A 15,127-nucleotide genomic window follows, 5' to 3' on the forward strand; every position below is an offset into this window, starting at 1 on the left:
TCGGCCGACCGGCACCAGCACTGGCCGAGTGTTTTCGGCACAAACCGTGAGCACTGCGCAACGGTCACGCGTGTCAGGAAGCCAGGTGAAGAGCAAAGTGACTCTCTGAAGCACCCAGTCGGCTCAGTGCGACCGATAAGAGTGTCGGAGAAATATGGCGCCATCGGTGGCCGGAGCTTCCTTGGAGTGCAAAATGGCCATAATTCTAATTAAATTCTCTCCCATCCTCGAAGTAGGACACGGTGCGTGGAACACGGAACGTAAACGGGTTGTACCGCGCGGCAATACAATGGGAACGCCTGGCTCTGAAGTTTGATATACGACGACGGCGGTCCCGCGGCCATGATCCGGACCGTTCCGGAATCTGGACTACACAGTTGCGTCCTGCCGGACCATCCGGGTGTGACGCGTTCGGGGATCGATAGCCGATGAGCATTTTGTTGTTTATACGATGGACCATGTTAAACCAGTCTCCACCAGCCGGCCGGCCCCCTGTGTGTGGGGCGGGACCGGGGAAACGACAAGCCCTAAACGGTAGTGAGATTTGGCAAATGGTCCTGCTGTCTGAGCTCGCGGCTTGCATCGCTGCAGGGATACGCAGAATGGTGCAACAACACTCGCCAGCCAGCCATCCAGTTACACTGACCCCTCGTACTTGGAGGTAATCCACAGAAAATCTGACTACCACCACCAGGTCAGCGGCAGGTTACCGGCGGGTTGATTTCGAAACGACTCCAAACGACCCGAACATCCCGACTGGAAATCGGCAGCACTCCAGGGCGATGTTGTTGTGCATATCAGCCGGCGCCAGGAGGCACGCGGTGCATGTATTTTTGTGTTCGACTCTGAGGCCTGGGGCAAGCGATGGCAGTGTGGATCAGTGCAGTTGTGTAGTTAAATACTACAGAACGGTAGAATGAAGCCTGATGAGGCATGGAATAGGCACGGCCCGGTGTACATTTCGAGCAAATTTTGTTATCCTCCATCAAACTACTCCGGTTACTTGAATATGATTAGGATTACTGTGGACTACGGAGGGGCTTCCAACACCATCGCTGCGAGAGATATGATATGAAGTGTAGGCTCTTCAATAGTTCAGGACTGCGAAGTTTAAGTCCTAACCAAGTAATGAGTTGTATGGTGGGGCAAAATGGAAGTTCATATAGAACATTGAAAACGAGATGCGTTCAAATAGTTCTGATAATTTTGCATTTACGGAGGTACGTATATTCGATTTTCATTTTTTATGTGGCGTTCGGTTGCTACGCATGTCACTCTAATTATGACAAGTTCGTCAATACAAAATTATTACAAGAACTTTTTGAAAACACCTCGTAATTATTCCAAATCGATACAGGGGCGCCAACCGAAGCGCAAATTGGAGCGTAAAAATCTCAGATCGTTTACGCTTCGTATGGCCGGTTTAAAATATATAACCACACGTGTTTCCATTCGTATTTTTGGTCCGAGAAAACAGAAATCGAAGTGAAATAAATTGATTTATGAAAATTTTGTGAAGAATGAAGAAGAAGAAGAATGTTCATAATAGCAACGTTCATAAAATTTACCATAAGCAAACAAATCAATACCAAACATTGACTCTGAGTGCGGTAGTTGAATAATTGGGTTAAATTGAAACTTGAATTAAAAGCTTAGGATGGCGCACAAGCGGCGAGCGAAATACAACTTTGGTACCCCAGGTTAACTCGCATTATCAGAATTTTGTGTCATTTATATTATTTACCTACTCTGATATCATGTAGAAAATAAAAAACCCGATCAGTTCAGTAGCGTTACTCCGAGATAGACAGGCAATAAGGGCAATTATTCATTTATCGAAAGAAAGGGTACATTCCGTAGCAAACACCCAAAACCGATAAGGGAAACCTCGTTAAACGGAAGGTTCGAGCGAAAACTTCGAAAGACGGGACGCGCGTCCATTTGCCTAATGATTCATTCAGACACACCCTATTAGTGCATTCTCCCGTTTTGCCCGACATCACCATCGGCTGGAGCAAGGATTCGAAGTCGTCACTCCTCGTGGACGGACCACCGGTACCGGTTCCCGGTTTAATTGGTGCCATAAAGTACGATAAATAATTACCTAGTGGCTACCTCTGCAAAACCTGGACGGGTCGTGGTGTGCGAATAATTTGCGAATCTTTTCACCGGAATCCCGCCCGGCCAAGTCTGCCCGTGTGCTTTGGGGCGACTATTTTGGGTCAAATTAATCGAATCATTTGTACACACGCGGGAGGTAGCGGGATCGATGCCAATCACAAACTGTCACTCAATTCGCCAAAGGTCTCCGGGACGTTTTGGACCACCGGTCGACCGGCGCTCCGCTCTGCGCTGGAGAGGAAATAACGAAATCACGAAACTCACCTGGTAAAGACGGGCAGCTGGGAGCCCATGATCTGTAGCCGGACGAACAGCAGGGCGACGGTGGTGACGCACAGGACCACCAGTCGGCGGCTGGCTTCGTGGGGCCACCAGCCGGTCGGCAGGGCTAACGACTTGCCGCCGCCGCTCGCCATCGACCGGGCCAGATGGTAGATATCGCCGAGCCGGATCTGGAAATAAAGAGGCACGAAAAACGGAGGATACGAATCAGGAGCCTGTGTGCTGTTGTGGGCGCGTGTCACGAGATCGGGGATTTCGGACGTCATAGAACGAACGACTCGGGGCGAAAATAGAGTTGCCAGCCTCGTTACAGCCACGTCGGGTCTGACTGGCTGGACTGGGAATGATAGATAGATAGAGAAAGAGCGACAGAGAAAGAGAGAGAAGTGGGCAACTATATGAGTTACTTTCGATCGTTGAGCTTGTTCGCGCTACTACGTGGTTTGATAAATGCACAGTTTTCGAACAATATTAGCAAACTGCTTTAAGCTGTGGAGATCATGTTTCATGCTTTAAATCATCCCATTGTCATCCGATAGTCTGATTCCTGATATCCTGAGGAAGTACTAGTTGTTTGAGCTTAGGAACATTTAAGATCTGTTTTCCGTTCACGACAATTGAAGAGCTGATCGCCAATAGACAATTAATATTGATTGATGAAGCAAGGAATCAACTAACCGTATCTGAAACCAAGTAAGATGGGTTGTTTTGGAATATGAACGTGAAGCGGTTCTTCCGAGACAAGAACACATCGGGCAGGGCTCATCTTACGTCTATTGCTGAGTGCTGGTTCACCATCCACATTGGGTGTGGATCGTGAACTATCATCCCACGTGGTGGTTGGTGCATGAATTTTGAATCACAAATAAGCATTAATTATTGGGCAAAATTGCTATTATTGCCACAACAGGTATGCGATATTGGACTTGCGTCTATCGTCGGTGATGCGAGGACAACACCGTACTCCGATAGCGGAACTATCGGAGTACGGAATGCTGGAAACTTGGAAGACACCAGAAGACAACAGATGAATGTGTCATATTGTCGGACTCGAATCGAACGCGGATGTGCTCAGAATCAAGGGGTTTTCCGGAAGGCTCTCAGGGCTTTGCCTTTTACGCACGCTATTGCGCCCAGACCTTAACCTCATCTATTGCTATGCGATGCCAATGGAGACCAATAAACCGGGAGCTCCGAGGGAGCCTCGTTTAAACATTCACCCGGTTTCCATGGTGATAAGTCGCAGCGGACCTACTTGATCCTTACTCCAGTCCACGACACAGAGAGAGCAAACGCTAAGATAACTCCATTAGAAGCGGCTCATCCTGCTAATGGAATTGTGTGATACACCGGGCCGCTTATGGTCACCGGACCGGTGGTACAGGTAGTTCAGAGGGATTGTGGGTCGATTTCGATGTACTCGCAGGACAACCGCTCCCAACACAACAACGAAAAAAACCTCGACAAATATTCATGGACCCTTTGTCTGGGTACCTCGAGGGAAGCTCGGGTAAAAGTTTCCCCTTCTGTTATCGTCAATTTTTCGAGGCATCCTTTGGGGCTTTTTTTGTCGGGCACTCAGGCCAAAAAAGGAGGATATCTGAGCAGGTACATCCGTGGCCGATGCCGGTCGCTACCACAACCGGAATGTGTGTCGATGAGCGAGAGTGAGAGAGAGGGAATGAGCGAGGAAGTGATATGGACCGACGTTTCACGAAAGGTGAAAATCCCTTCAGGAGTTGGCCGCCACCGCAACACAGAGTAGCAGCGATACAGTCCCGGAGCCATCTTGGGCGCTGGACTGGTGCTGTGTGCTGGACATTAGCCGGTGGCTGCACACGGAGAAGACATCACTCTGCTGCCGCTTGCTGCTGGATGTCGTTCTGCCAAAATGAATTGGACGCATTTGTCTCGGTGCGGTCCGTGTGTCCTCGTCATAGCGTCGGCACGGTCGTCCTGCCAACTTATTAGATGCGTAGCGGACCGAAATCTTCCAAACGGGTTCGGAGTGTGTGCGGTGTTTGGGGTGATGTTTTTGTTTCATTTCCATTTCCCAGCACACATTAACACACCGGGAACATCATCATCATCGTTCGTCCGCTCGGTCGTCGGCAGCCAACTTCATCCACGTCAGCGTCACCTCGCTGTAGGCACAACATAAGCAGGCAGGCATTAAGTGAAGCTCCTAAACTATCTATTCAGTTGCGGACAGCTCCTGAAATGGACTCCCGGAACTGGAACTCCGGTGCGCTGTATTCACAGCGCAAGCTGATTAATGCGAGGGTAATTTTGACTCTTTGTATCGAGTGCTCTGCTTCTGCCGCTGAACCTGAGTCAGGGGTCGGTCCACCACCAAATGGTACGCCCGAAAGGGACCGAATTAATCAGAGGGCGCGCAAAAGGATACTAAATACCGGCGTAGTGCTGCTGGGCCTGGGCCCACAGAAGTTGGGGCGCACTCGAATCAATCTTAAAGCGAAAACAAGCGGCCATACAGTTTGACTATCATCTCGCAAGTAACAAAGAAAGCGTTAGATTCATGATTTTTGGGGTCGTATGTTGTACGTCTTTACGGTTTAATGAAGTCAATATTTTTGACTGTCCTGAAAAGGTCCTGCAGTAAGTTCTTGTGAATGAAGTCATTCTTTACTTCATTTCCACGTCCTACTTTTTCAAGTTGAACGGTTTTGGTTTTGTCGTTTCCAGCTTTGTTTGGTCACTCGAACGGTTTCGTTTGGTGTGATCTAGTGTTTTGAGCTTGTTTTTCTGCATTCTTTTTCTATTTCTTTTATGCATATGCCTATTGAATTCTTTGTTTGCTTTCCTTATTTGATGATTATTTCTTTGGACAAAAATTAAACAAATAGCCAACTGAATAATTGGAACGAATTAAAATGCAATAATAAGATGGAAGCGCATTAAATCAAGGCCCAAGCAAACCAAAACCGTCGGCAGGAATTGTCGTTGGCTGCTGGCGACTGCTACATCTCTCACATGGCCTGGGGCCATAAATTATGATCCCAAACGCAAACATCATTCATCGCGCGCGCATCCAGCCATGGGTTGTGGCCAGAATACGGAAAAGCATAGCGCGAACACTGGGCGAGACTTTGGCCCGGAAGAGTCCCCGTCCGGCTGGGCGCGTTTCTCGCTCCTAAACTTCGACCAGACACCGGAGGAGTGCAGAAAGAGTTATGCTGGCCGCTGCAAAGTTGGTGATTTTCATTTTCACACATCCCACAAGCGATGATGATGGCGGCGATGCTGATTGTTGATTATAAGTTGGCCGCTCCCGCTTGGTCCGGGCTGTGTGAGTTTCGGGACCGGCATAAATAGTTGAAATATTAAAAAAAACCAAAAAGAGAAGCTTTCCCCAAACTAATACTCGGCCACCTGGGCCCCCGAGAGTGAGAGCGCAGGATCGAGGGCAGCACAAAGCCCCTGGGAAAGCGCGGTCCGCTAGAGAGTTTCGACAGCCCTCCAGAGGCGGTTTCGGTTTTTCCATCGAATGCTTTCGATGCTAAATTCACACACATACCAGCACGTCGAGAATCAATGGTTGTTCAGAACGAGAACGCACGGGGTATCGTTTCTGAGCCCCTAGAGAGGTGGTCCCGAACCGCGTTTAGAGGTGTACCAGGTGCATGGTAAAAATTAAACCTGTATCCTGCTTAATAGGGCACACTGAAGCTCCCAGTGGCCGAACGGCTAAACGATCGATTTCTTCTCACCGGCAGAAGGGCGCACCGCGGCCACGAGCAGTAATGCATAATGATTTCTCATGATTATGGGGCGTCAACAACGCCAGGTGTAACATGACCCGGTAGCGTGTGTTATGCGCCGCAGTAAAAGACATTAAACAATGGGGAGGCTATCGCTCTTTCTCTCTCTAGTGTCGAATTGCTCGCCTTTTGCGTCGTAATAGGGTGTAGTTATCATCACGAGTTAACAGTGCCGATCATAATTTCAATACATAAATTATAATCTAAGTGATGCAGGGGCGTTTAAAGCATCGATGCTAGTAGCAAGTTAGCTTATGAAATTTTAAAGCCAAAGAGAAAAAATGTAATATAGTTTTCGAATTCAATCAAATGACGTCCTTAATTTGAATATCTACTTACATTAGATCCTTTACTATGGGAAAATGAACACAAAATGAGGTCAAACGAATTACGACTTCATGTAATATCTAATATAGCACGATGCTCCTCTATGCTCTAACCATTCCCAGGAAAAACTGAAAGTTCTTGAACATCAAGATCTCTACCAGCCGTATGCTCAAGATCAAACCCCGAACGGATATTATTTGTTCCCAAACTTAAAGTGAGACCTGCAGCAAGACAGATTCACTCCGGATGTGGAAATGATTGACAGACAAAAGCCTTCGAGTTGAGCATGGATGTTCCCAAGAATCATACTTCGACCATTGCTGAACTTAATAGGGATAAGAAATTATTGTGAGAATAATGTTTTATTAACTGTGTTCAGCATTTTGTCCATTTCATTTTAGTAAAGGGTAGACTAAGGGTTTCCAGGCGGCTTAGGGTTGCAAGTTACCAATTCGATCACCAGGGTATGCATTGAAAGAAGTTGTTATTTCGTAGCCATGCTGCGATGTAGTGACTTTAAGTGCTGCGTATGATGCTCCACGAGACGCTCTTTAAACTGCATTCAGAATTATCAGAATATCACAGCAGAATATCTTTAAGCAGTACAAGAATTCTTTGAGTGCTGTTTTATGTTGCATTTTCTAAGTAAAACCACCAGAACCGAGACAGAGGGCGCCCTTTAAACCTCAACGTTGGCTCAACGGTTCACCAAATTAAACCCAGCGCCTTCGAGCCTTCGGATCGCCTTGTGTTTGCTGTGCGGTCCCATACACTAACACACACATGCGATCGCTGTGTACCATAGACATATTTGAAATATGCATAACCGCAGAACAATTCCGAACAATTCTGACCATCCGTCGATGCAGATTCCTTTGCATGGTTGCAGAAGGAAAGGGGCAGCCCAAAAGTGAAAGGAGCTTCCCTCTTCCGGCCAGCAGGTATTGCGTGTATGTGTGTTAACACACACCATGTAATACGTTGGCATTCTCCCCCTGTGGGGAACACGGCACATCGTCGTGCTATCAGAAGACTTCGAAGGTTGTAATAACAACTTTGGGGGGCCGGATTTTTTATCACCCAACCCGCTTCAATGCTCTCGAGACGAGAGTCGAGAGTTTATGCTTATTTTAGTGGAACTTCCTAATGCTGTCCTGCGTAGCAGCGTTTACAAGTCCTTGGAGGGGCTGCAGCTGGAAAAGAGTTGATATAGGAGTAGTGTTGTGCTGCTGTAATAACACAATTTACAGTTACAGTTCGTTGGCTTATGCTACGGGGAGGGTGGGTTTGGGCCGAAATCACGCAAACTAGTGTAGTTAATGCGTAAGGAGCATCGATGCGTGGTTCTTCGTGCGGAATACTCAATATAGGACCGAGAACCGTTCGTGCGAAAACATTTCAATCGATGGAAAACGGAATGAAGGAGAGACGCGAAGCGAACGTGAGAAGGAGATAGTGTGTGAGAGAGAGAGATTGAGGCCGCGTTTGGTTGGAAACTGATGGCGTGCTAACAAAGAGCGCCCAAAATGCTTTGATGCGAGCTGAATTGCTTCGGAAAAATAACAGGACCTGACTCCATCTGACAACAGTATCTCCCATTGGCCCAGCCGGATGTGTTGCGAAAAAACAACGGTCTTATGGAAATGAAATGAACACTGAACACTGTCGAACCGAACGGTAAAGAGGTAGAGAGGTGGGCACATTAATGAATGTACTAAAATGAATGCACAAAAAAAGTCCCGAACGGCAAAAGTAATGATAAAATAAATAACATATTGTGCTGTACATTTTTGATGAGATCAAAATGAAAATCAAATGACAGCGCTCGCCCGTCGAATCGTCGAGCGAAAACCAGCAAAGCAAAGCAGAAAAATCATAAGCATCTGACGCCAAATTTTAAGCTCAATCAATCATTCAAACCCAACCCCCACGGTTGGGAGAAGATCAGTTGAGTGTTGCCCAGGGAAAACCAAAACCCCGACCCCGTGGGCCCATGGTGCTGCAGGAAAAATAAATCTTCCCTTTAATTGACACAAATATGCACATCCCCGGGCACAGGGCCCAGGGGCCGAGGTGAACATGGGACGAAAGCATCGTCTGCACGCTGCTCGGTGTATGTGTTTGAATGGGCCATTAATCATATGCACCGATTGTTGCTCGGCAGCTCGCGCCAGAAATTAATTTCAGTCTCGTTTCATTTATCATCGATTGAAAAAAAAGCACGAAAAAAATCTGCTTACACAAGCAAAAGTAATAATTAACGAGACGAAAGTTACACGAAAACAAAGATACGACCTTTGGTGCGTGGTACGGTACGGCGTTCATTAGTTTCAATTACTGCGCGCAAGATTATGGCCCTGAAAGTCTTAACGCAGTGTGTCGCAGAGTGTTACTTCCTGTGCTCGCTATTAGCATAACCTTCCGCAACGTCCTTGAAGCGAAAACGTTGTAAATCAGCGAGGTGCGAGCATAATTTATGCTCGGCTCTTTGATGCGACAATAGGACCGGTGCCGGTCGCCGCAGCTGTCACTGCAAGACAGCGCGTGGTGCGCGTTGTGTCAGTTGCCCGAGCAGCATAAAGCGCGCCGGAAACATGTGTAATTATTCGTGAGTGTTGAACTATTTTCGCCCCTCGCCCGCGGGGCGCTCGACCCATTTTGGGGGTACACTTCATATATTGCAGTCTCGGTTTCGATACGCGCGGATTTATCCCACAACTCCCGGGGCGGTGGCAAGTACAGAGGCAGCGCAGCACGACAGTGCAAAGTTTGTTTAAAAATTCATTACATTTTGATTTATGTTCACCGTTCCGTTCCGGGGTTTGCGAAACTTTGTCCGGCCGTGGGACTCGGCTTGGTGGTCCCCGGGAGGGAGGGTGGACCGGGTAGGGCAGCCGAACAGAACCAACCACACCGAAACACCCACACATACACAAGGGTGGCTGAAATGTATTCTTCTTATTGTGGGGCACTCTTTCCTGGAGCGCACTTGTTCCTCGATGTTTTTAGTGGTAAAGTAAAAAGTTTTCAAAACATTATCCCAACAACGGCCAGCGGGAGGGAAGGGCGTGTCGAGAAGAGTGATTCGTACCACAGGATCGTTTAGTACACAGATAATTACTGTGTACGAGTACCGAGTACGCAAAACGTGCAGTACACATCATTTCAACCGATCATTGTGCACTGTTTCGATGAGTGCTTTTCGTAAATAGTCAAAGAGGCACCTGATGGCACTAATATTCCTATTGTTGCAAATGGTTTTCCTTCTTTCAATGTCTGTTTTTTTCTCAATTCATGTGGAAGACCCACTAAGATTGTTTTCTATTCATTCACATGACACTTAGCCGATGGTAAACTGTGGTCAACTCATAACATGTCTGCAAATTCTTCTTGCATCTGACATGCATCCTGATCGAGTAATGCTACCAATTCTTCATCATCAACGCTTTTTACTATTCAGGTCGCTCTTGGTCTTGCAAGCCAAAATCACATCCGAAACGTTCTCTCAGCAAGAGCATGTTCACCATTTCGATAGATTGTTTTGCATATTGAAGTAATGAAAATGCGTTCCTCGCGAAAACACTTAATCAGGAACCAAACTCGACATTTTCAGATTCTATTAAAAGGAGTTGTTTACACTTTAACAAAAAGAACTTATACTGCGTTAGATGCGTAATGATAGTAGCTGTCAAACACGTATTTTTTTTCAAATTTAGTGAATAATGTCATCTATTGTAAAACCGTTGGAACTGCAGTTATAATAACATATGTACCAACAGTGTGAGTCATATCGTTCGAAACGATTGCACTGGATTAGAATCGTGGAATTCGATAGCGAATGTTCGAACAAAAGCATAAATAAACATTAACTGGATTTATTTTAACAAACAAAAGCAAAATTAATAATAGAAATGTGTAAACTTATTAGGAAAACAAAAGAAGGAACGAAACACATAATCCAATTTGTGTATCTTCTGTCACACAACACAGATAAACAATACCCGAAAACCAATAGAAAAAAACATCCTTTTGTTGAAATGCAACTCCACACACGCGAAGCCATCCCCTTGGTGCATGTTGTTTGCAAATAAACCGCTCCAGCAACGTTCCGGAACTCGCTTTCCGTGGGCTTCCCTGCCGGCCCCGGTTGATTCAGCACCGCACGACGCCATAATCGGTAGCAGACCGTTTATGGTCGGAAAGTGCGAGGAGCGTGACACAACAATGGGCCCCAAACCAACCCAGTCCCTTTCGCCCGCTGCACTTATGTGCATATGTGCGAATGTGCGCACACGCGGCAAAATATTTATTGTTTCCAGGCGTTATCATTAATCTTGCATTTCCTCGCGGATGGAACAACGGGCGTGGGCACCAGGACTTCGGTGGTGGTACTGGGGGTTTGGCTTCGCCGACGAACCCATCGAACCGGAATGTGCGAAATTTTTCCGGAAACTCCGCCGGTTCGGTTTGTAATTATCTCCGGAGTGTTCGCGGGCTCAGGAATAACAAACAGAAGAGCCAGAGAGCAGAGTGGGGCAAATAAAATGAAAACGGAACCGTTGGGACGATAATGATCGCCGCCGTTGCCAGCTCAATGGCACGGGAGCAGCGGAGAGACGACCAAATGTGTCGCCACAACAGGGACACTGCGCGAATGGGACACATTTTTTCACGCACCGTTATGCTGTAACACGAATAAGCTATTTACAGAAGGATCTTAAAGCACTTTTCGGATTTTGCATCAATTTATGTTTTCGACGGACAAATTTCAGTGGGCAGTAGTGGGTTACGTTTGATGCTTTGATAGATTAACGAAATAAGGACACATGTAAATGGATTTTGGAACACTCCGGAAGGCACTGCCGGTTGTCTGATTGATGCAAGTGCAGAGACTAAAGTCTGCCCATATTAATAAAACTATCGAGCCATATCTAGGAAAGAAGCACATGAGAAAGAAGCCAATACTAAATAAAGGAGACAAATAGTAAACAAAGAAGCCCTGAAACAAAGAAAAGGATCAAGCGGCGGAAGGCGAGGCACTCAACAAATTCATCAGTGCATCATACCGGATACCGGTTATTTACTGAGGATCGAAACGGAAGCGAGGATCGGTCCTCATTCTTAAAAATATACGAAGTTCCTCGAGTGGCTACAGGTGAAATAGAGTTCGTTGGTGTGCGTGAAGCGCTACAAAAAAGGTTACAAAACTTATTGAAAAGTCATGGCTTTAGTGTGTTAGAAAGAATTGAAAACCGCTCAAGGAGTATCGTATCGTAAATAAAAAAAACACTTATGAATCAACGTCATTTGAAGGTTAGTATTTGAAATTTTAATATGTTTTGGATAATTAAACGATTCAGAGAAGTAATTGTATTCAGCATGAACTGTAACGAAATGTTTATGTACTATTTTTTTACGGACATAGAAAACAGAAAACAATGTTTAAACCAGTGTGGATTTGCTCGTCTTCCGCAGATTGTCAAATTAAAATTCAAAACCAAAAAACTAAAAACAATTTAACAACATGTTTTGCGGTTTTTGTTCACGTGGTGCATTACTTTAGACCTAATAACCAGCGAGGTGTCTGGTTCATATTCTACTCCACACATTATGATACAAAAAGTAAGATTAGCTGGCGGCCCATAAATAAGTAGCCCCCGGGAAAGTTTCGCTTAACGTACGAAAAAAAAGTTTGCTATAAAAAAAGAAGCCCGGACCACGGACCTCCATTCGTCTTCTTCTTCTAGCCCCCCACTGCCTGCCCCGGGGCTCGTCCTTTGAAGGATGATACATGAAGAAAGTTGCTTACAATGTCTCCCGAAGGATATGAGGACACACATTCTTCGCTGCCGTTCCTCGCGCACGGCAACAGAGTTCGCCGCTTTCCATCCACCCGAAAGGGTGGCGTTGCTCCCTCGATGGTTGGTGAAGTTGTTTTTCTTCTCGAAACGAACCCTTGCAGGAGTGCGGAAGAGACAAGGGCAGGACCCGAAACGCCGACCAAACGCACCAAAACCAAGGCCACTCTCGGTGGTGACATCGTGGGGCTCCGTTAAAAGTTAAAACATTCGCAGGTTAATAGAAGGGTTTGAACCTGCGCTACGGTATCGCCTCCCCCGCTGGCCCCTCGACCCACCCCGGGGCGCAAGTTTGAATTTATCGTGACGTTGAAAAAGGGGATACGAGACCTGCATATGCTTTGGCGACTTTCAACTTCGTGGTTCGGCCGCGACCCGGGCAGACCCTCCCGGTGGTACCGTTACGACGACGCGGACCGACCGACCGAGGCGTACCGAGATGAACTCCGAAAGAGGTCGGTGGACGAAAGTTTTTCCACCGCCTTCGAAGGCCACCGAGTCGGGCAAACCCACCGGGGGGATTTAGTTCCGCGGGACCAACCCGTGTAAGGAACCGGGGATCGTGCCGTGCCGTGTTGAAAGTTTTGCTCGCACGAAGGACGACCATATTTCACCATTCTCTGGCTGTGGGTGGCTTTTGGGGGGTGGTGGTGACCGGACTGTGTCAAATATTAAAGCACTTTCATAACAACGATAGCTTTCAATATCGGCGGTGGCCGCACCACGGTGGTGTCGCGCCGGTTCGGGACACCATAAATTCGGTGCCATGATTTATGATTCATGGAGACTCGCGGAAGGACACCCCTCACTCCGTCTGGCTCCGTCCGGTCACCGAAGAGATTGAATTAGCAAGAGAAATATAACCGTTCGTTGATTGACCGAACGCTATGCTTTCGAATCGGAATCGGACCCAAGGATACGTTTAACGGGTACATGAAGATTTATGCGTTTCAACAAACGGGGCTGGGTGGGGCCTAATCGGGCAATCCCCTGAATGCGTAGGAATTGACCACTCGAGCGCTTAGAGAGAGACAGAGAGAGAGAGGACTCTTTGCTGGCTTGTTTTCTGTCTCCGATCCGATTTGTTTGACCTTTAATAGGTCCAGTAATGCGGGCCCCCATTTTTAAAGAAACACCAACAAATAAGTGATTTTGGTTACGCTGGCAAGAATGAGAGTAGCTTCAAATATTGCAACGGCCTCGGCTGAAAGGATCATAGATCGTAGACAATGCTAACAAACAAAGGGAAAATTGCATAAATTTAAAACGCTTCCCGTTCCCCGAAGCGGCCACGGCAAAGAAAACACCAACTCGACGATATCCTGAGTTCCCGGCTCGATGCAAGACGCTGTAACGCTCGTATCCCGATACAAACGGTTAAGACAACGGTTAAGACTTCGGCTTGTTTTCGTTGTCGGCCCAAGCTCGATTGCTGGCGGGCGCTTCCCGAAACACGGTCACGGTTCGACGGCAATGTACACAACATTATGCTTCCCATATGCCTCCGTTCGCAGCCGCTTGGAAGAGGGCGCACTTGCGTTGTTGGTTCGCGTTCGTAGTGCCTGTGTGCGTTGTCCTTTCATTAGAATGAAATATCGCCATCGCCGGGGCCGGACCGATTTCTCTCCGGGCCCCCCCTTGAGAGAATCGTGCACCTTTCTTGGAGGAAGAACGTGGGTTTTTCGGTTGCTTCCTTTGTTCGCTCCGACCATCCGAGCGGTCGGCGTGACTAGGTGGTAGCGGAGAATGGATTCTGCTGGGTCGCATTTGTGTTACGGATGACTTCACTCGAAGCAGGACTCGGAGTCGGAAGACGGCCGGCCTAGGCTCGCCCTTGGTCCGTGCGTGCGTTGTTGCGCGTCGAGAAGTGTCCCGGCCCGGGACAGCTGGATGGATTGCTGTCACAGTGTGCGGTGTGCCGGATTCGAGAGGCAGCAACGGAATCGTGATCAAACTGTTGACAGCCACCAGGCGTCTCCATCGCCATTCGATTGACGAGCGCACACATACCATTCGCTGCGGCCAGATGGAGCGATGGCAACACAATTGAGACATTCTCTGCGCCAAGACCGACCGGCAGGGTCCTGGGACACTGGGAGAAACAGCACTACCCGGACCTGAAAGCGTCCCTATCCGAAAGGATGTGAACATTGAAACGGAAAATTTGGATGCGTGTAGAAGGTGATGTTAGTTTTTTTGTCCAAAAGAGAAGTTAATGAATGTACTCCGCATAAATCAAAAGGATTCGATTACAACTGAATCAACTGACTTCTTTTGGATAATGAGTTCCCAATTTACAGCCAACAAAACTTAGAAGAGAATTTACACCCCACAAATTAGTACCCTAGAAAATGTTTCGCAGTTTGCAGTGTGGGCTACCGATAAGTGGGTTCTCGACCGAGTGGGACAACTGCTTCTACGTGTTTGAACAAAAGGAAAAAAAAACTAATGTACCAAGGAACGGTGCTTTCGCGGGTGTCTTGGGGTGGAAAAGCGTGACAATCGAAACGAAACGATAAGTAGTTCAGTCAGAGGCAGTCACAGGCGGCTAAGAGCTCACGTACCGCGGGGGGAAGAGAAAACTGTGACATCGTCTCCCTGGAGCACCGGCGAAAAGACGTGAGCGGTTGTACAAGTTCCTTGTCCCAAACGGACATGAACACACCCGGCTAGGAGGGGGCTTGTTCTGGATTCGTCCGCAAAGACGAACGACAATTTGTTTCGGTTTTACTTGGCTCGCATCGGTATGGGACAAGC

The 15,127-nt window shown here is 47.4% G+C and overlaps 1 protein-coding gene across 1 annotated transcript in view; it reads right to left on the bottom strand.

Annotated features, from left to right (window-relative positions):
* Positions 1-15,127, bottom strand: part of LOC131215369 (protein O-mannosyl-transferase Tmtc3-like) — a 151,293-nt gene that overhangs the window by 46,372 nt on the left and 89,794 nt on the right. The window contains exon 6 of the mRNA XM_058209757.1: positions 2,386-2,573. Within this exon, the coding sequence (XP_058065740.1) occupies positions 2,386-2,573 (188 nt within the window). The remainder of the gene's footprint in view (positions 1-2,385; positions 2,574-15,127) is intronic.

The sequence above is a fragment of the Anopheles bellator genome, chromosome 1 (genome assembly GCF_943735745.2).
Source record: "Anopheles bellator chromosome 1, idAnoBellAS_SP24_06.2, whole genome shotgun sequence".
Taxonomy (NCBI): domain Eukaryota; kingdom Metazoa; phylum Arthropoda; class Insecta; order Diptera; family Culicidae; genus Anopheles; species Anopheles bellator.